The sequence below is a fragment of the Pterocles gutturalis genome, unplaced genomic scaffold (assembly GCF_000699245.1).
Source record: "Pterocles gutturalis isolate BGI_N339 unplaced genomic scaffold, ASM69924v1 scaffold17967, whole genome shotgun sequence".
NCBI lineage: Eukaryota > Metazoa > Chordata > Aves > Pterocliformes > Pteroclidae > Pterocles > Pterocles gutturalis.
The window spans coordinates 1,508-24,086 of NW_010110569.1; the positions used below are offsets into that span (position 1 = coordinate 1,508).

The 22,579-nt window shown below is 36.4% G+C and overlaps 1 protein-coding gene across 1 annotated transcript in view; it reads left to right on the forward strand.

The window, feature by feature from the left end:
- Positions 1 to 923: 923 nt before the first annotated feature.
- LOC104461747 (neurobeachin-like protein 1) overlaps positions 924 to 22,579 on the forward strand; it is a gene marked incomplete at its 3' end in the record, with an annotated part of 43,733 nt that continues 22,077 nt past the window's right edge. Inside the window, exons 1-3 of the mRNA XM_010073438.1 lie at positions 924 to 1,001; positions 15,832 to 15,923; positions 21,264 to 21,425. Of these exons, the coding sequence (XP_010071740.1) occupies positions 924 to 1,001; positions 15,832 to 15,923; positions 21,264 to 21,425 (332 nt within the window). The remainder of the gene's footprint in view (positions 1,002 to 15,831; positions 15,924 to 21,263; positions 21,426 to 22,579) is intronic.

Genomic DNA, 22,579 nt, shown 5'->3' on the forward strand with positions numbered 1-22,579 from the left:
AGCTTTGGGAGACACAAGGCTGCAGACATGAGCCAAGCTCTGAATTTCTTTGGCCAGCCTGTGTTTGTGTCTTTGGTCCCTTGTTCTTCATAAAATTATTTTGTCTGGTTTATACCTTCTCCCTCTTTATGTGAACCTTTCATTCAGGTTGTATGCTTTCCGTCTCCATGTTGTTGGCTTGCTATCAGGAAGTTTGCGTAAGTAAAGGAGTGCTAGTTAAAATGTGTGCTTTAGATCACTTGGAGGATGTTCACTTTCTTTATGGGAATGATGTGTACGCAGTCTAGTCAGCTCTCAGGTGGTGGAAGGTAGACTATGGAAAGAAAAAAATCCTTGTTTATACTCAACCTCCATGAGCTGTCAGTGACTTTTTTGGCCTTTTTTCTTCCAGACCCATATATTAACGGCGCGGTTAGGTGGATTCATATGTTGATGAGGACTTGTTCTTAAGTAGGAATTATTTTTTTTTTTTAAATAAAATAACTTGTCTTCAAAATTTGAGTGACTCCAAAAAAGGAGTCTTCACCTTTTCAAAAAGGTGAAGGTTTTGCTAGACACAAACCTTTTTTTTCCTTCTCTCTCTGAACTGGTTCAGGTTAAAGTGATATCTCGTTCTGTTTGAGGCAGGCATCCAGCATAACAGTGTTTCATCTTGAATTAAGTTTGGTTAAGTTAAGGGCGACTGAAGAAGCTAGGTCTTAGGATGTAGAACGTTGTGAAGCCTTAATGTAAGTTAGATTGTTCAGTCATGTATTGAAAGCATCTGTGTACTGTACTTTGCTCTCCTCAGAGCATCTAGCACAAAGGGAAGGTGTAGCAATAATCGCCTGTGACAGGATACAGTGGTTTAGGGAGAAGTAAGTCTCTCTGTACCTGGGACTGCCTGGTGAAGTGTAGTATCATATCCTGTATGTTGCAGTATCATGGCTGTTGTGGCTGACATCCTTGGAAGGAAAGCTAGGCAATTTCTCCAGACTGCAAAAACTGCTGGAGAGTCACAGGTGAGTAAGGTGGGAGTTTGTTGTGCCACAAATCCCAAATATGTGTCTTTAGCTTTTGCTGCCTTGTTAGCTAAAGAAACAGTGAAATCCAAGCTCCTTGTTTGTGTGATTCTTCAGATTGTTGCTAATGAGTTTCCTCCTTTGTCTTGCCTTTTTTAGATAATCAGGTCCTTTGTGATAGTATGTTAAATATAGCACCCTGTGCTACCACAGCAAGGCTTTTCATGGCTCTAAAGTGATGGATAATGCTGTGTTACCATCTTAGTATCTATTCAGGGTCATGACTCTTGTTCTTTGTGATCACTTGACATCTCTGGCAGTGTCAGGTGTCAGTTGTAACAATTACTTCTGTGCAAAGTAACATTAGGAAGGCATTTCTCTGTTGGCATTGCTTCTTGTGGGGTTTAGCCATTGGAGATTCGGACAGACAGCAGCATGTAACTAGGGTCTCTGCAGAAGCAGTCTTTGGATAATACCATGTATGAGGTGGTTTCTTTTGCTTTCATGTTCGAGTAGTTGCAAAAGTTCATTTTTAATTGGTATTCAGTTGATTTTCGTCTGGCAGTGTTTAATCTAAGGTTGGGGTTTGGTTTTGGAGTTTTTTTTTTCTGCTTCTATTCCCCTAAAAGATATCCTGTAGGGCAACAGCTACATAGCTGCAGATTACAGTTTGCTGTTTAAGTTGCCCAATGTAGTAGCCGCACATGATTTATGATGCTTCTGATGTTGCATGGAAGCAGTTTAAAAATTCATGAGATTTAGTGAAGTTTAGATTTGAGTCACTGGGGTTGTATCACAGCATTGTATTGTTAATAGTCTGAGCTGTTCCTGCCTTGAGGGTGTTTTTTTCTGTTTTTCAAATGATCATGTCAAACTTATTGCAAAAAAGCATTGTTGAGAATGCAACTTACTGGCATGCTTTTCGATGATTTTCAGTTTTAAATGTGTTTTGGTTTTTTTTTCCTAATTCGCTGTTAATGTACAATGCTTTTATTCCCTGAATATTGGTAGGGATGTAAGCTGCGGTCATCTCATCCAAATGTAGGAATGTATACATTTTAAGATAATTGAAATATGTGTACAATCGGTAACATAGGTCCTTTCTACAGAAGTCACTAATCTCTGGTAGGCTGGGTAGACAGTGGTGGTATCAAACGTATTGATTGTCAGTTCAAAGTCTTCAATAATGTACACAGGAGCATGAAACACTTATATAAGTGTACGTGCAGCAGTTACCTGAAAATGCTTTACTAATGGTAAGTGTAGAGCAGAAGAGCTCTATTAGGTGAAGTGGTCTGGGGAAAGGACATGTTTTTGTGTGTGTCTGTGACCTTTTCATGTTCATGTGACTGAGGTTATCTCTGACAGTTTTGCCTTGTGGCCTTAGACCAGCATGGCTGTAATATTATTGTTGTAGTTTTAGTTGATTAATCTGTTCTTAGGTGTTAATTATGAATCAGTATAAAAAATTAGTTTGTGTTTTATAATCCTCCAAAGTAACTGTTAGTGCAGATTCAAATTAAAGAGATTAAACCTTTATGTTATCGGTAAGGTTTTAACTACGTATATTTAATCTCCCTCTGTTGTTCTGGTAGGTATTTCAGACTCTTAGACATAAAGCATGCCAGGATTTCTGATATTTTTGGTTTTACTCAGAAAGTGATTGGATACTTTTTTTTAATATGGAAAGAGATTTTTCTTTTCTATTAAAAAGAAAAAAAATCCCCAATTGCCTTCAGGAGGGGTTTCAAGGGCAGGCACTTAGCTGTCATATATGCACCTCTTCATCTGGGGTCCTTACAGGCTGCCTTACAGGAATCAGAAGGAGACTTGAATGAGAAAATAAATGGTCTTGGGAGAAATCATGATTTCTGTGTTAGTCAGGAGCAGACCACTGTGATGAGTGAGGTGCTACAAACTGCGGTGTGCTAGCAGTGCTAGCTTTTCTGTAATTACATCAGAGACAGCTGTTGCAATGCAAATACTTAGAAGCTGAAACTGTAACACAAGCATGTGCATTTAGTTGGCTTAAGTTTATATTCACATTACCAGGATTAAACATGTTATTTAAATTAATGTGTATTCTGTGCTGTAGGTGAGAAGACTCTGTGAAAGAGAGTAATTTCCATTCCTTTCCTGTTCCCCTGTCGTAATCCTATACAGAACTGAGATAAATTTGACCTTGAATTGTGAGAATAAATTTCTGTGCCTTTGGATCCTTTCAAGGTTGTGCTTCTTGGGGGGTATTCTGTTAGCATCAGCCACCTTGTGTTGGGCCAAAACTAACATAAAAAGAGGGCAATCTTGATAGTCAAAGTTGGCTTGGAGCAAGAATGTACTAGTTTCCTCAGCATGTGGTGTTAGGGTCTTGCTAAGCTGACCTACTGTCACTGACAAAAGGGGTCCTGCCATGTTGTCAGCATCCCTTCACTACTGTTTTACAGTAGGGTCCCCTGGACAATATTTTATAGTTCAATTGAATCCCTCAATCACTTGCATCAAAAGATTGGGGCATTTAATGTGATGTTCAGCAAGTGACAGCAAATGTATACCTTCTGGAAGAGTGTTATGAAATTACAAGGGATAGTTTATCAGTTTATATTAAATAATGTGAGTTTTTGCTTGTAAGAGGTTTTTAACCTCTGTCCCTGTATAAAATTGGACAGTATATGTAAATAAACTAAAGAAGTTTATGATAAGATCAGCTTTTAGACATGACTACTGTAGGGCTGCATACAGCAGTATGATTGAACTGAATTTGTTCACTTAAATGGTGTTGTAGTTGTGTTTCTCAAAGAAATGTAGTTTTAGCAAAATTATGCTTAGTTGTGGCAGGATGCATGTAATTCAGCCAGAATATAATCTTTGATGTTGAAGTGTAAGCCCCATGTGAAACACTGACCTTTGCATCCCAAATACGATTTCATCCTGACTTCAGGTTGCATTTGTCTTCCTTCTTGTGAAATTGCTGATTTGTCAGTGATTCATATCACATCACTATGTATCGCCTTTGTTATATTAGATGAAGAAGTATTTAGTTTACAGCTGGATGAATGCTTGAACAAACCACGTGTTCAGTAAAAGTAGTTTTTTGTAAGTCACTGTCATGTAAATTCATGCCTCTGGAAAACTAGTGAGTGAAGATTTATTAAACTATTGCTGTGTAAATTAGATTTTCTGCAGATTGTTTTAGATAAATCTCTACATTCTGAGAGAGTGTAACTTGTAAAAGAGTATGTCACAAGTCACTTGTGGCCATGTGTTGGTGGAAGTATCTTTGTTCTGTCTTTATTTATGAGATGCTGAACTAAGAATGGATTTAGATAAACACGAACAGTTAGTCTTCAATTCTGAATTTACTATGTGCTATTTAAAGGGATGTCTCATAGTCCAAGAGCTAGTAGAATTCTGATATTTACAAATATAGAACTTCTCACATAAATAATGGGCATGTATATATGAGACATTAGTCTCTTAACTTATAGTAGCTGTTACCTTCCTTAGTTATGGATGAGGACGACCTTGTGCTGTTGATTATTCAGACATAGAACAGGGACTCTGCCACAGAGAACACAGACTTCAAGCTGAAATGAGACAGCAGATAAATGTAAACAGGGCAGAGATGTAAGAAAATCATAACATTTTGCAAGCTATAGAGAAATTGTTTTTGTTTCTTATCATTCTATAATATATTTGTCAATACATATATGTAGCCGCTGCTTTTAGATGAAGAAGTGTCTGAGGTTTGTCCATGCTTTTGCTGTAAGATTCAGGGTTTTAGTGGTCTTCAGCATGAGGTTGAGATTCCTACATGTCCACAGGTTTGTGGGTTAGTGCTTTACAGAATTAATGAGAAACATCCAGTTCTGAACATACCAACAAATGTATTTCATATCAACCTTTTGCTGAAATGAAAGACTCGAGTGTCTCTTAAACAGAATGATTTATCACAAAGCTCGAAACACAGGCTTCTGGTTCTGTGTGGTGATGTGCTAATATAAGAGCGAATTTAAAAAACACTGGGCTGTTGTGTGGTATCTGAGTTATGGCACTTTTAACTTGGTCAGCTGGTTCAGATCTGGGGATAATGTGTGTCCTGATAAAATAATATTGCAGAATCAACTCAAATATGCAATATGTTTGTGCTGTAATATGGAAATGGAGAAAGGCTTGCCAGCTGCCCACAGAACACAATTGTAGTGTAGTGCCTGAATCCAAACGTTGTCAATAGATACTGTTAAAATATTTCCAGGCTTCAGAAAGGTTAAATAGCTGCTATAGAAGAGTGCAGAGCTTCTTTAATTACTGAGCTTTTATTGATGAAAGAAATATATGCAAGAAGGAAAAAACCCACCAAAACTTGCACACTTCTCGACCGTACAGATATGCCTCTTATTTTTTTAGAAAAGTCATTTGTTCAGTTATATTTTCCAATTTATCTTCCAGTAAATGGGAGGCTACAGTAGAGGAGGGTGGGAGATACAACAGGAAATACCAAGAAATTAAAACTCTACTTGATTATTCTCATCATAAATGCTGTTTTAAGTTTGACATCTCACTGAGGCTCCTGCATGCATCTGTAAATCTAAACGTTAGCTGTTACATTTCTGTGCTGATAAAATGTGTGTGTTGATGATATTTAAAGCATTTATCTATTTGTCTGATTTATGATTGAGGATTGCATGTACCTATAGTAAGCAATAAGTGTCATGAAATAATGGTTTGACCATTGAGTAACTCTGCTAACTATGGCTGTGTAAAATTAGGAATTAAATTTAACTGTAAGAATGGCTAATTATACTAGTATCTAAAAGCAGAGCATGTTTTAAAACAGTGATGATAGTTAAGAGGTTAAATTCCAAAGGCTTTAAAGGCTTTTGCATTTTTTATCTAAAGGGCATTTGAGGGAGAAACAAAGCCTCAAAATAAATTAATGGTTAAATACTTTTACATAGCACAAAGAGAGCATAAAATGAAAGCAAATGCTAATCCTTTAGTTATCTAATAGATACCAATTTAACATAGAAAATACATTTTTATCTAAATAACTGTTCTAGTAATTCTGGCTTTTAGACTGAATTTTTGGGGTGATACGGATGAAGACAAATCTTCGAAGCCATATTCCTGAAGTCTGAATGAAACCAGTTAATGAGTTTGGTTTGATGAGAATTGGTACTCTCTTTATTGTCAATTATCATTCACCAGAATCTGTTAAGAACCTGTAGGAGTATCCCACAAGATGTTTAAAAACTAATAAGGAACAAAGGCAGAGGTTGAAAAGGTAGCACTCGCATTGGAAAGAAGTATTTAGCATCAATGCCAGAAGTGTCTATAAAAAGCAATGTGAAAATGAAGCTGTTTGAGTTTGACTCCTTTAATAAGATAGAAAGATTATTCTTTTAATATTAGTAATAATTTTAGGAAAACATCATACCTTCATACGGTTTACTAACAGTTTTCACTTGGAATGTGGATGGAGAATTTAGGAACTGAAAAAAATGTTGAAAGCTATTGAAACTTCTTATTCTAGAAGCATCATGCAAGAAGAGTAAATGCTTGGCTTCTGTGGAAGAATGGTAGGAAATGTTATCCAACAATATATGTGGGACATCAGCCCAGAGTTTCCAGTGATGTAATCCTCATAAGTTTTCTAGAAAGTGTCTGTGGTAGATGCAGGCTGGTTGTTGACAGAGTTGGTAAGGTGACTTATAAATGTTTGTCTAGTGCATTCAATTATATAAAACTTGATATTCATTTACCTGTGCTTTTTGCTGAATTTAGGACTAGCCAGAATGAACAGTTTTCTTGATAAATGACTGAAGCTTCATGGGAACTGTAGGCTAAATGGTTTAGCATGTTCAGAGAAGCAAGGAGGGAAAAGGTTTTATTTAATCTTCCTGAATTTTTTTTTATAACAATTTTGGTTAGATCTGTAGTGTTCACATGCTTTCAAAGATAAACTTGGAATTTGGGAGAGAAAATACCATGATGAGAAGGATGGTCCTTTAATACTCATTGTGTAGAATAACCTAAAATACAAAAAAAATCTCAAAAATGGCAAGGAGTACAGTGGCTCAGGTATGACTGCACACAGTTGTTTTTTTTTTCCACAGGACCATGCATCGGTCACCATACTGGATGGGTAAAGCTCTGGGGAATAAAGCAGGGTATAGAGAACAAGAGCGTTAATTGCGGAAATCTGACCTCATTATTTACTGTGCTAATCGTTTAAAAACTGTACCAGCAGAAGTGCAGTGGATGCCAAGCACCAGTTGCACAAGTAACGCAAATTCTGTTATGTCCTAGTCTTCAAGTCATTCATTTTTTCAAGGGTGCTTTTGAAAAGTGGATTTGAGGTTTTTTATACCTTCAGTGTATGGTTCAGCTGTAGTACAATGTTAGTGTAAGGCCTGGTGAGGTTGAGAAGACAAAAACAAACAGTTAAATCTACATCTGAAGAAATAAAAATTTGCTTTAGTTAAACTCAGCATAAAGTAATCACATGAAACAAATACAGGCTTCTTTTTGATAAGCTGTACACAAATTCTCAGCTTTTTTTATCTGCTGAAAGACTTGACAATGTTTAGCAGTTGATACGGTGAAATAATAGGCTGATGTTTTAACTGTTATAGCATCATCCTGCTTCCTTTCAGTTTTTCTGTTAAACTTTTATTGTCTCTTGTATCACATTGGAAGTTAGAAACTTGATGGGACAAAAACTGTCTTTGTGTGTGTTATTGATAAAATTCAACCCTTTCCTCATGTAAAATGATGGCGAGTTTCAAAGCCATCGAATGTTAAACTCTAAACCTTTGCTAAGCTATAGTTTGAATTTTCATTAAATTTAGGCTTATGTTGACACTGTAGACTTCAGGCATCATGTTATTTTAGTTGCTTTTGAATTATTTAGGATGCTTCCTGTTCCCTTAGGCTTAAAATACAGCTTCCAGCTTTTACTACTGTTGGTTCGTTATGTCAACTTTGATGGGAAAAGTCAATGTTAATAGAATGTAATATGTCACAGTATGGTAAATTCCTGGTAAGTGTACTGTGCAGTGGGCTCTAGATGGCTGAAGTGCTGTATGCCAGCTTGTACGTGGAACTTGCCTAGTGGTACTTTCTACCAAACGTGAAGACATTAAAATCTGAGTTTGGATTAACTAGATTCATCTCATGGATGCATCAGTCACATGCCAGTTCCAAGCTACAAGGCTGTAATTGTATTGGCATTTAAAAACAATGACAAAAAAAAAAAAAAAAGGCAAGAGAAAGAAAAATAGAAACTTTACCTCCATTTTAGTAAGAAAACTCTTTCATTTTGTTTTGTTTTTCCAGTTTTGTTTGGGATCTGAAGTAGAAAGGAAATGGAATAACAGCTCTCGGATAATTTTTCATTAACCTAGGGCATTAGTGGAAAATCATAATTCTTTTTCTTGTTTTGAAAAGGGAAGAAATATGTTAACTTTGACTTGTAATGTTTGTGAGCTAAATTTTATCATGATTGGTGACTGTGGGTTTATTTTGGTATAAATCTCTATGCTAAATGGAATTTTTTAACTTGTCCCAAAATAGTTGTTTCTGTCATGATTCACTGCTACTCCCATCTATAAAACAAAACACACACACACCTTTTCTTTTAATTCCAAAAATGCAACAGAATGCTTGTGTGAATTTTGAAAAAAGAGATTTATAATTACTTGCCAGGAGCCTTTCTTCTTTTGGATCAACAGCTGATTCAAAGATCAGTATAGTGATTAAAATGAAAAGTTGTGCCTAAAGGTAATTCCCTTGATAATTAGAATTGATTGATGGAATTTATTAATTTAGCCAGTTTAGAACAGTTTATTGTAAAGTCTTTTATTAATTCTAATTGTAGTGTTGCTACGATAATGAAGCTTTTCAGGTTTTATTTTGGCATTTGAAAGATTCACAAAAAGCATCATTACTTTGATATGTTTCAGAATAAAGGCTGCTAGATCTCATGCTGAAAATGTTGCCTGTCTGAAAACATGAAGCTCTGAAAAAGCTCCCTTAAAACAAACCTTCTAATTCCCCAATGAATAGTTTATTTCAAACAGTGTTGAGAAACGTTCTACAATTGTGCATTACGTAGACTGCTTCAATTAGTTTTAAGACTATTAAACTCACCAGTGATCTGAAGGCAGTATTTTGTGTTCTATTTCCTAACATTACTTTTTGTAGGTCTAATTCAGTCTTAACACTAAGGGTTTGTTTTTATTTTAAATATAATGCTTGGGGTGGAGTATTAGTTACCATAATACCAGTGCCAGTGAGATTTTACGGTAGTGCTTCTAAGCTGAGATCCACTTTGAAGGTTGACTGACTGCTACGCACAGTAGTCAGATCAGGCTGGCTATTTTATGGCTGCATGTTAAATTTAACGTCTTCAAACAACTGTCTTGTCAGACAAGTCAGGCTTGTCTGACCATCGGACTCTGAACTGCCCTGCAGGGAATTTTTGCCTTTAGAGCATGGAATGTGACTCTGCAAATAGCTTCGGGTGGATCCAGCTTTTGTTTTTAGCAACTAATACTTCCTGAATGTAGCTATAAAAATTGTACTGAGCTTTGCCCTTCTAGTTGTGTCTGTTTGCTTGAAGCCTTAGTAGAAATGGGAGTTACTGTTAAATCTAAAAGCAACACGTATATAAATACATAAATAGTGTGAGTTGAAACCTTGGTTAAATGTTCCTGTGTTCCACAGATGCAGGTCTAAAGGTGGGAGGACTTAAATGCCTGTTTTGTGCAAAATGTTTTTATTAAACTTAGAGTAAGCTGTAAGAGTTCAATACTACCTGGCTTGTTATGAATTAAAAAAAAAAAATTATTGCTGGTGTAAAAAATTTTTTTTGCCTGTGCAAGAAGGTCAACTAGTTACTTAACCAAAAAAGACTGAATTAGAATGTTCTGTTGTCATTCATTTCATCAGTCTCCATAAAGAGTAGTGAAAGCTGTTGTAATTTCTAGGTAATTTAGTATATCAAAACAAGAGCCTGTCCCAAGTTAGTGTAGATTTTGGTTATAGTTTTGTTTCACTGCATTGCATTAGAAAATGTCATGTCTGTCACAAGGGCATTGGACTAGTCCTCCTCTTTGCTCTGGGCTTTGTTTCAGTGTTGGTAAATGCTGACGTTGGTGTTAGCATTGAGAGCTTGTTTCCCAGTTCTGCCACGTCTAAGGATGGTCTTGTTAGAGTTTACATATATATCTATAACTGTTAAAATATTGGAATTCAGGGGAAACTTGCTAATTGTTTGGCATTGCTGCGCATATTATAGACCATTAGACTGGTTTTATTTAGCAACTTCTTTTTCTTTCTAGCATTGTACTAACTGTGTTTGTAAATTAAAAAAAACTACAACATCCTCTAGATTTTTAGTGTTTTTTGGTTTTGTTGGGTTGGGGTGGTGTTTTTTTTTTTTTTTTTCTTTTAGGTACGGGTTAGAAACACTATACTGCTCAGGCCTGGCAGTCTTTTGTTTTTAAGGTGTAAAGAGCTATGACAATTATTATTGTGTTTAATGAAAATGGAGGCCTAAAGGGTGGTGTGTTGTTTTGCCTGGGGGTGTTTTGTTTGTTTTTTTAAAAGAAAACCAGAAGTATTTAAGGAAGGGAAGGAACAAGGAAGTATTTTCACTTTCAGGTGCTCTGAGCTGTATTTGGTTTAATAGGCTTAAAATACCTTTTTTTTTTTTTCATACTGCAGGTGAATGACAGTTGCTATAGCAGTTTCACAGGCCTTCATTACAGTATGTTGAGCTCAGAAGCCCAAGCTTGGCCTCTGCAGATTTGTGGCTATCAGCTAAAGGACTTTGTACTTTTTTTCTTTTTTTTTTTTTGTTCTAGACCAAGGCATATCCTTACAATGACACCCTTAAGATAGCCTTGTTAAAACTCTGGCTGTTTCAGTTTACCACTGTGAAGAGAAATGGCTAACTTAAGTTGGGTTTTATCTTCTTGAGATTTCAAGCTGTGGAGAAATTATCTTCCAGAAGTTTTAAGGCATGGAGTTTCTATATATGAATTATTATTCAAATAAGATACAGAAATCTGTCTTGCACAAAAGTGAGGCAAGTTTCAGGTAAATAAATGAAATGCTTAGGCTTGTGACTTAGAAAGCTGCAAGGTTTCAAAAATCAACATTTTCTTATCTTCTAGTGATTGGAAAGGTGTAACTAGTGAAAGGTGGTTTATTACCACATGCAGCTTCTTTCTGCTTTTACTGCTGTTGCACAAATGAAAAATTTCCCTTTGCATTTCTTGCTGATCTCGTAGGACGTCTGCAGACTGTGTGTGGTGGGGCTGGGAAAGAATCCCCATCTAAAATTGGTTTATCACAGTTTGTCCTTGTGATGTATGATCAAAACATATGTTGCTTTGTAAGCTGCTCTTTAAAAGCATGATGCATCTTCAGCCAGCACCATGGAAGACAATTTGGAGCTGTTGTCTGACATACAGCCTCCAGCTACCTGTCTGCAGAATGACAAGAGGGTAGTTACGAAAGTGGGGAATAAGAGAATATATTCCATAGATTTCAGTGCTTTTATTGGTAATAAGGCTTCTGAATATTTACTTTATTACGATCTGGCTAAGTTACATTCCTTCCTTATGAGAACTGCAGATACAGTAGCTAACAATTTATAGTGCCTCAGTTGGAGCCAGGGTTGCAGTTCAGTGCTTTGTTGCTCTCAGTAGCAACACGGATCAGAAGGATTGCCATACCCATGGGATGCAATCTTCTGCCATGTGGCAACACAGATCTTTGTCAGATTGCAGCATGGCTTGGAAAGTTGATCTGGCATTGAAGAACACAAATGTATTCATGTTAAAATTAGGTCAATTTGTGTTCTGCTATTAATGTAGTTTACCACTTCCGTCATGAGAAAATAGAGGATAGCTGAAAAGGTGTGTGGGAAGAGAACTCAACAGAAATAAATTCTAAAGTCCACTGAATTTAAACTTCAGATTAAAAGGCTGCAGCTGACTTCAAAAAAAGTTCAGTTCAAGATAAAGATGCTGGGTAGGACAGTTGCAGTGTATGTGGTGCACAGGAAGCAGCTGATATCCATTACTACTGTCTGCTTTTATTATGAAATGGGAATTTTAAACCAATGTAAAACATCATGCTTCTGGTTTGGGAATGTATGAGATGCATTTGAAACAGCTAGGCTGGTCTTCAGAAGGCTATGTATTTAGCTATGTTTTAGGAGTGGACATTTTTACATACTTTGCTGTGGATAATATGTACCATTGTAAGCTTCCTTTCTTAAAACTGCTTCAGTAGAATTTAGATTTCTTGCAGCTTTCAACAGGTGACTGGTGTATGGGGTCTGGGCTGGTTGCTGCTAATAAGGAAAAAGGAAAACTGGGCCAGATTCAAAGTTTGAAAGCTGTTTTTAACTTCTGTTTGTAACACCTTTAAAATAACTTATATGTCCTAATTTGTAGCAAAACTGTTAAAACGTTGGGTCACTTTTTCCTGGATTGGTGTACTCCTAGTTCATAAGTCCTCATTTTTGTTCATTTCTGGAAAGGTGGCATACTTCTGTTAGGTGGTTTATAATAGAGACTTATTTCTTAGTGTTTCTTACGTTGCCAAGTGATGTTGTTCACCTTTTTGGCTTGATTTCCTCCTTTCCCCCCCCCCCCCCCCAAGTGGCGTTGAGTTAGTGCTGCTGCCTGAATGGAAATATCTAGATTTGACTCAAAATGAGTCAACTATTGTGTAAGCTGTTTTCTGCTGGCACATACCAGTAGTGTTACCTGGTATTTTGATATCAAAGCTGATTATTTTAGTGAATTGGAATAGTATGTAATTAATTGGCTGGCAGGGGATTGAGATAGCAGGGAGTCGGGTTAAATAGTGTGCTGCAGGTAATGATCAAACAGTACTGCAGTTCTTGGTTTGCAGCAGAATTGGGAGGAGTTTTATAGTGGCAAAGTAAATGGAACAGTGTGTGCACTACAGGTAAGCAAAAGCTTTTGGCTTTTACAACATCTGTGCCCTGCTCTTGTCATCTACATAATTGCTTTTTCTTGCATATTTTGTCTGCCAGTGTTTTCTCTTACTGCTAGTCTGCACTGGTAGCCTTGCAAAGACATTTTAGGGATAAGGAGGTTTAATTGAATCTTAATCTTGAAGCTGATTTAGTCTATATCATTAAAAAGGAGCAAGTGATGTTTAGTCTGATTTTTGTCTTTCGTCTTCCCTCCTTCTCTCATCTGTAACCTTCTGTTAAAGCAATTTTAAGTCTGATAATGATGTTATTTGCACAGCTTCCTTCATGGTACATGAACAAGAAAAACTGAGTTTCTTAAAAAGTCTACTGTCAACATAATCTCAGCTGTGTCAACAAACAATTTTAATTTTAGGATACAAATAGAATCAATTTAGTAATTAATGTTGTATTTCAAGGAGAACTTGCTCATGCCAAGAAAAACCAAAACAGTTTGTTCAACAGGAAAAAAAGTTAAATAGGTTTTGCACGTGCATGGGCATTATCATTAGAGGCATGGACGCACGCTGTTGGTTACTTTGCCATGGATGCTATTGCTTTGTCCTTTGTAGCTTGAGCTGTATTATAGTTGCTAAAATCGTATACTGCTTTTCTTCATCTTAGTGATCCTGTGATGTAGCTTGTGTGTGGCTAAAATAACTTGCTGTGAATTACAAGGAAGTTAAAGCTTTAAATATGTGAATATTTTTTTTAAAGTCATAATGTCAGAAGACAGCATCTTCTGCTACTGCTAGCTCATTCTTTTAGGATATTAGCAAGTCTTACTTCTTGCCCATCTTTTGGTTTGATTTTCAGTGTGTTTGATCTCTGAACCTGAGAAATGTGTGTTCTGTGCTCACCTGGTTGAGATAATCTGTCTGTAGCTTAAACCAGTAGCTTGGAAACCTTGAATTTATTCTTTATTTCAACGGCTTCCTTCATTCTGTATGTCACAATTTCATCTTGACGACAATTGGTAGGTGTGTGTTTAAGACAACCCTTTGGTAATTTAGCACGTATTAAACATGAGGACAAGGCTACATTACACTTACAGGTCATAATACTTTATTGATTAAGTTTTATCAGAAAAAGAAAGGTAGTGTAACTTAAAAAAGAAAACCCTTGAAAGGGGAATAAAAGCATGAGGAGATGAAAGATTATGAAGGAGGGAAAGATTAGGAGTGAAGTGGAAGAAGGGGAAAGAAGACAATGAGGAAAAATGAATGAGAATGAGAAAATGCAGTAAAGGCAGTGGAAGCAAATAATGAGACAAGATATGTATCTAGTTGAGGGTTTTATTTGGCACCTGTTGTCACAGTATCTGAACATATTTAATGTATAATTAATAGTGATAATGAACTAAATTGTGTCTGGGTGTTTCTGACACCTCTTGCTTTGGTTAGAGGGGTCTTTGGGGGCACAGGGAAGGACAAGATCTAGAATAAGAAGATAATTCCCATGCTTTATAACTCCTGTACTTGCTGTGGAAAGATGCTGTAAGAAGAGTTTTGCAGCACATCTGAGTCTGGAGGGATTTCCATTTTTATTTTATTCTGGGTGTGGTGTGGTTTTTTTGGGTTGTTGTTTGGTGTTTTTTTCTTTTTTTTTCTTTTTTCTTCTCCTTGGGGACTCTTTTGTAATTTGCTATTTTGCACTGACAGGACTCTGTGTGTCAGTCTTTGTTGGTGGCTTTTACATTGTCATGGCCCTGGAATACTCTGTGTGTTAGAGTTATTCACAGGTTGCTACCTGGTCTTCTTATTGCAGGGAAATAATCTGTTATATGGGAACATCTATGGTAATATAAAGGCAACAGGGAGGAGATACAGAAAAGGGAAAAGAGAAGGATGAACAAAAAAGTTTAAAACTTTTGCAAAATGTTATAAATTATGGAGTAGATTTAGAAATAATTTAAAATTTATAATCCTTTAGGTAAATATTTTAAAGTTATTTTGTAAATTATTTGTAATGTAGAATGTGGGATGGTGTGGATGTATATTACAGGACGTGACTGTACAGTCAGTCCTTGTGGAGGAATATGTTAGCTATGGTCTGGCAGCTTGCTTTTGAAAATTAAGTAGCTTGATTGCTGAAGTAAGACTATCTCAAATGGCATATTTTGACAGAATCTTACTGTGGTGGTTTGTGGTGTTCTAGTGTGGTACTGGCACGGTACCTAGCACTGAGGAACTGGTGTTCACGAACAGAGCCTGTGTGCTCTACTAAGAACAACTAGGAAGCCTAATTTTAAATTCCTATCTGTTTCATAGATACGTAGTATACAAGTCATGAGCTCTGCATTGTCTCTTGGAACCCTTCATCTGGCTCTAATCTGCTGGTAGCTGCCGTATTGATCAATGAGTGAAGCAAAAAGCAAATTGTTTAGGGATTAGGATTGTCATTGGAGTTCTTATTTAATTTTATAAGCCATAGAGAGTGTTGTGTACTAACGTCTATGCTATCAAGACTAGAATGTACTAGTAATTTTGTAAAGCTGATTTGTATTACTCTGGAGAGTAAGTAAAGGTTTTTGGCACGGGGAGAAGGTAAAATGCTTTTGTTGGTATTGGTACCAGGAAGTAGAAACACATGAACTAGTGCATAGAGCAAGAATATCACATCAGCACATGGCTGAGAATTTCAAAGGACACAAGGTTTTTTTAAAATTTTTATTCTAAAAATCTGCATACTCTGTCCTTTCTCCCCTTTGAAACGCATTAAATAAAAGCTTTGCATTCAAGTTAGTACTGCTGAGTTGTTGATGGATGACCTTGAGTGCAGTATTGCCTAATGTTCTCCTCTTCTTTTTTACAGAAAGATCCAGATTACCTGAAGCTCTGGTTGGATAGTTTTGTTTCTAGCTATGAACAGTTTCTGGATGTGGACTTTGAGAAGCTGCCAACTAGGTATGTAGAATTACAGACCTATTCATCGTTCTTTGATATCTGAAAGAGACTTGGCTGAGAGCCCAGTCCTATTCAACAGCAATGCTGCCTTTAAACAAAAGAAAGATTTTTAGTTGTTGAGTGGCACTCCCATTCTTTTGAAGGTCAAGTTGGGTTGGGAATGATGAAACTAGGCAAATACTGGTATTTGCATTATGTCAGGAGATGGCATGAGTATTCGCTTGTTCTTGCTTGCAGAAATATAATCATTATTCCCTGTGTGTTTTTTGAATACATATTCATTAAATGTTGCATGTGAAATAGTTTTAGTAAGTATTAGTGTTTAGTATCTGTATCAGCAGTGACTGAATAGAAGTAAAATACAGGTAAAGAGATTTGTAATTTTGCTTCAGGGATTGCTTTAAGATTAAGGATGAAGTGAAATGCTAAAGGAAAGATTTTGATATCTTAGCTGAAAACCTTTTAAAAATTAAAATATGTGCAAATGATAAATTTTGATGTTATTTCTTTTCATCCATGAAGACTTCAGTTCAGGAGAAGAGTATTCCTGACTTCACCCGTGTTGCTGACCACAAGTTCTCAGATATAATCATGAGGTGGTATTGAAGTCTAATTTTGGAGTTCCATATTTAGTATTTGTCTGCTGTGTTCTAAAGACTGTGTTTTCAAGACTAACTTTGCAAATGAGGAGTAGAAACTTAGGCACTGAATATTTTGTCTTGCTTTTGAGATGCTTGGATGAGCTAAGGGTTCATGCAAGAAACAACAAATGTTATAGGATTCATAAATCATGAGAACTGGTGTCAGTATTGTAGCAGATACCACTACTGGTGTTTGGATGCAGAGAATGACTCTCCCTGCATGATGGCTGTGGTCCAAGCACTGTTGAAATCAATGGAAATTCTTTAATGGGCTTTGGATCAGATCCTGTTTGAAGTGTGATAGCCTCTACTGTTACAAGGAAATTAAGAATGCTGCAGCTAGATCCCAGTGGATAAAAACTGATCTTCTCAGCTCTTTGTATTAAAATTTTCTTCATAATGCCTATATGAATGCAAATATATAGTGCAATTACCAATACACAAGACCTTCAGATTAATTCTGTGCTTTTTCAGAAGAACTGTTTTCTTTGCGGTGTCAAAAATGCATCTTACTGTGTTCAATTAAGGAAAAAGGTTTGTTCTTTCACACAGGCTATCTTTAACATACTATTTAGTATTGAAATCTGAACAGTGGAAGGGAAGAATATCTTGGTACTTTGGGTTGTTTAACTATGTGTGTTCATGGTTTTTGGGTTTGTTTTTTTATGGCAACATAACAAAAGAAATAAAACAAACATGAAGCTTAGTTGTGCAGAACAATAGCAGCATCTTCATTGTGCTAAATGATGGTTTTGTGAGCATAAAAATAGTGTATTTTTCTGAGGTTAATGACAGGATTAGTGATTTAGACTGGAAGAATAGGCCAATGGGGATTTAGACTCATTTGTGTAACAGATGTAGAGAAAACATGCGAAGACAGTATAGGGATGAAGGCAGATCATTCTTGTGCTTTCATGGCTGGACTGAAAATTACACTGTTTGAGAGCAGATATTAGCAGTTTCTGCCCTTATTTGCATTTGTGAAAAGTGACATCTTTCTGGGTTTTGTCAGTTTATATTGTAGGCATTTACATTGTGGAACTGATTCTACTGAGCCTGTGAAAAAGAACAAGGAGGTCAGTGTGGAACCACCAAATGCTGATTTCCAGTGACTCTTATCTTGCGGCCATAGGACTCTGTGGACTCAACTCTTTCTACTGGAGTTTCTTATTAAATAACTATTTCTGTGTTTTAGTCTTGGAAATAATATATGATGCTAGCTAAAATGAGAAACTGAGTGGACTAATACTTTTTTTTTCCTTATATAAATCTTGTTATGGTTTACAGCTATATGCCTGAAAGACCTTGTGTACTGAGGGGCAAATGCCAGGAAATAATGAGAAACTGTGTTAGGAGAAGAAAGCTTGGACAGATTGCTGGACAAAACTAACATTTTGGAAGACAGGCATGAAGTTTGGTGTCAATGTAAAACATATGTGGTTTTTTAGCATCCAAGAAAACACCACTTATGTAATTAGTGGGGTTTTTTTTGTGAAAGGAGGACTCCTAATTGACACTGACAATTGCCGATATAACTGATAAGAGTAATTCTTCTATAAATTAAAACATAATTTCCTGAAATCTGCTTTGGAAATCTGAAAGATGCTATATAGAGCAGAACTATGAAATCTCTAAATATAGAGGATGAGTGTATCCAGTGGTATGATTTGACTGTATAAGTAGAGCTTATACAGTTATGCAGCTTACAGGCTTATACAACCTCTTTCCTACCTCCATCTTTATGCATCTACCTTATATTTTTAAGTGAAATGGTTCTTTAATGATGTTTTAAATGATTTTACTGGAAAAGTAAGGTGATTTTATTGAAAAAATTACGATAGCTATGCTGACAGCTTTGAGCTTTGAGCACAAAAGATTCGTGCACCTGTCTGTTTTCCCTAAAAACATTTGTTCATCTCATATGTATTTACTGCAAAAAGGATAAAACCTTTACCAGCTGGTGGGAGGTTTTTTCCCTCTCATTGAAGGAGAGGATTTGTCATTTGGTTTAATACTTGAGAAACAAAGGTCTCCAGAGTGTTGTCATGCTCTTTTTCTGCTTTTGGTTTGCATGATCTTGAGCAAAGTTGCTTAAAGGAAGCTCATGCAAAGTACTATAGAAACTGTGCTTTGTTAACTTATTGACTTCAAACCCACATAAAAATGATGCAGGAATCATGATAGGAATACTGATTACATCGTTTTGTGTTTGTTGAGAAGTAAAGCCTGGTTTTCTACAGCACTTTGTTCTAAAGCACTTACCATTGGTGGAGGAGAGGTTGGAAGTCCCAGGGGGTGAGTTTGAGCTGTAACAGGTGAATACAATTTAGAGACTAATTTAAGTTCCTTTCAGACACCTGTGATGATGGTTTATATTGCTGAATAACCATGCTAATGTAATGCAAGGAAATTATAAATAAAAAGAACCCGAATGTGTCAAGGTCTTTCTCATATTTTTGAGGTAGGGTACTAGCAGTCAAATAAGAAGGTCAGTTATGGTATGATTTTGAGATATTTTTTTTTTTCCTTCCTTTTGGAATACTTAGTTTACACAGCTAATCTTGTCAGGAAAAATGGATACTGGATTTTCACAAATTTAACTTATGTATTTTTGTGGTGATATCATAGTAATTTGCTCTGGGGTGAAAAGAAGTTTGATTATTTGTAAATATTTCTATTTATTTATATATTCTATATTCAGTTTGAGTAATCCCAATTCGTATTTCTTGTGCCAGTCTTGCATAAGGCAGTAAATACTCATGGGTTGTGCAATAGCACAGGCAGGCAGCTACTGCAGAGAAAACATTCTTTGGGACGTGAGGCATGAAGAGTATGCTGTTTGCTTACTTGTTCATTTTATCATCTTACTGAAAAAGACTAGTTGGCCATTTTAGGGAAATTACGTCTGGATATGTGATTTCAGCTGTCAAAAATTATGGTCTTTCTAATACAGAGATGGTGAATTACCAGATTATGAGGAGCCATGCTTATAGTTCCAGAGGGTATGGATCTGCTGGCATCTTGAGGGTTCAAGCTGCTATCACAGAAATTAAAATTTCTTTCTTGGCAGTTGTGTTGGAAAAAGCAGTTGCTCTCAGTTTTGTGGTTAGTATCTCTATCAGCTTAGAGCCGAGGCCCTGTAAAATTTGTGTTAAAACTTTCTGAATCCCTTGAGATTCAGAATCCCAGGATCTGAAAAGCAGGTTGCACAAGTCTGTGAAGAGGCAAGGGAATTAACAGCATTTGGTCCTCTGTGTATGTATAGGTAACACTTGTTTCTAGGACAGGGGAGCTTGCTGTCACTTATACCTGTCTAGTTGTTTTACTAAATTGATCTCAGTTTTTTCCTTTTATATAAGCTTCCTTTTCACCTTTAGAAGCTAAACAATGTATTGTTCCTCATTTCCCTCAAATAATTGGTATCACGGTGTTTAGTGTCAGTCATTGCATTTCTTCACACTTTTTGATGCTTATATTTACACAAATGTATATATACAAGTGTCATTAATGAGTTTTTGAGCCAGCTGAGCTTTTTGTTTGTTGTAATTTCCCTCTGACTTTGGCCATGTTGACAGCTTTTCTAAGCTTTAAGGCTCTTGCTTGTGCCTTGTTTCTGCTGTGTGCCAAAGGCAAAGTCTCTTTAGCACGTGCAGCAGTGGATAAACAGTCTTCGTTACAGAGAATGTTCTAACACATCTGTGTGTTTCTGTCCTGTTGCTGAAATGGGTTTCTCTATGGCTGTTCCTGGAGCATTGGTTTAGTTACTGGTTTTATTTGTGATTTTTTTTCTTTTTTTTTTTTTTTTTTCTTTTGGTTCTCACTGGTATATTTCTAAAGATGTTTAAGTTTAGTAAAAAAAAAATAGGCAAGAGTAGCTAATGTTCTTCAGGACCATGTCTGGCCTTGGTGGAGTTGTTAGTGTTAACACTAACAGAACAGTCTCTTCTTGTCTCCTAAAAATAATTAGATAGCAGGAAAAAGCCTATTTGCTGGGTTAATGATATCCAGAAACTAGTAAGGATGGGTCAGCTTTTCACGCAAAATCAGTGTGTCAAGAGTCAGTTGTATTTTTGGGACCTCCCTTTCCTGCGTACTGAGACCCTGATTTTCAAGTCTTCCTTTGTTTAATCTTGTTGTGGACAGCTTTCTTTTTGTATTTCATCTTATTTTGTATGACTTTTTGTAATTCATGTAAGAAAACATGAGGTTCACTGCAGATGAATACCAGCTGGGCTTCAGTAGCTGTTTTATAATTGGTATCTCATTTATTTGGACACTTTTAATCTTCAGTAGAAAGTTGAAAATGTTCCCCTTGTGTTTAGTTTTCATGTTTCATTCCCTTGTGGCCATCCCGTTCTTTACATCGGGACTTCCCAGACCGGTCATTTACCTGCTGAAGATCCTGCAGTTTCTCTGTGGCAATTAAGGCAGGTCATTGCATAGAGGAGCATTTAGGAATCCACTTAATGAATTTGTAATGCTTTTTTTCCAATGCAGTTCATTGCTGGGGAAAAGGAAGCTCAAGCTGGCATATTGCCACCAGGCATTTCCATATGGCTCATTAGAAAGTGTTTGTGAGCCACCAGTTCAGTAACCTTTCCTACAGAGGTTTATTGGAACACTACATGAGCACATTAAGATTGATTTCTAACAAGTCATTTGACTGATTAGCAATTTTCTGTGTGGTTTTTCACTTTAGGGTGGATGACATTCCTCCAGGAATATCACTGCTTCCCGATAACATTCTTCAGGTCCTCAGACTTCAGCTGCTACAATGTGTCCAGAAAATGTCAGATGGATTAGAAGAGCAGCAGCAGGCTCTGTCACTTTTACTTGTGAAATTCTTTATCATCCTTTGCAGGTATTTGTTCTGATTGTTACCTCAGCAAGAATATTGTTTTGTTTAAGAAATCCTGATGCAGCCTGTAAATACAGATTCTAATGACACAATGTGATTTGACGCTTTCCAGTAGAGGCAGAGAAATGCCACTTCTTACAACCTTCAAAACAAAGGAAGAGGGAATAAAAGAGAGAGAGCGGAGCCAAGCAATCATCTTAGCAATAATGTTTGCCATAAGAAATGGAATAGAAGGAGATGAAAAACACTAAATTCCTTACAATGACATAAGATATATCTATAGGAGTTCAAGATAAAGTGTACCTGGTACAAGAAATACTTTTAAAAGAAAAGGCACACTCTAACAAGTGTTGGATATGAGATAGCTTGAGAGAGAATTTTACATGAAGAACTCTTTCACATTCTTAACATGCTTATAATTGCATAAATAGCTTAGGAAACTGACTTATTACATTATTAGTGCAACTGGCTTCCTTCTGGAACTTATGCATTGTTTTGTAATTCTGTTGAAGCAAGTGAGTAAACTGGTTTTAGGGTTATATTCCTCACTATTTCTTCAGCTTTCTATTGTAAACTGCATTAAGAGAGGAAGGGGATAAAACAGAATAGTGCATCTCCTTTTCTGAGGAGTAGTTGAAGCAGTCTTTTTTGAGTCCTTTGGCTCTCCTTAATCCTGAAACAATACAAAGGGCTGTAGCACAGTGTTTAAGTATCCTGGAATATTAAATACAAGTCGAGTGGTGGTGTTTCTGAATGTGGTAATGTGTTTCTGAATTATGAACTGTTATCAGTCTTATTTAATTGCTGAAAAGTTCTCCTTACATCATCACTTCAGTATCTGATCTTTGTGACTTGTTCTCAAGACTGAGAAATAACATGCACATGCTATTTCTTTGTTGCTGTTGATTTATTTATGTTCTAAAATAATTTGTTAGTTGTTTTCCTTGGGAGAATTCAAAGTGAGTAAATGCTTCTAGGCAGTATGTTTGCAAAAGTTTTAGAAAGTGTATGCACTAGTAATGTAGGAGAAGTGGAAGTTATTATCTTTATTATCAGATGCCATTTCTGAGCGTTCTGTTTAGAGTGTCCTGGGAATCTACTTAACCTCTGAAACCCCAAATTCCAGATAGAATTGTCCTACAGCAGAGTCGCTTTTC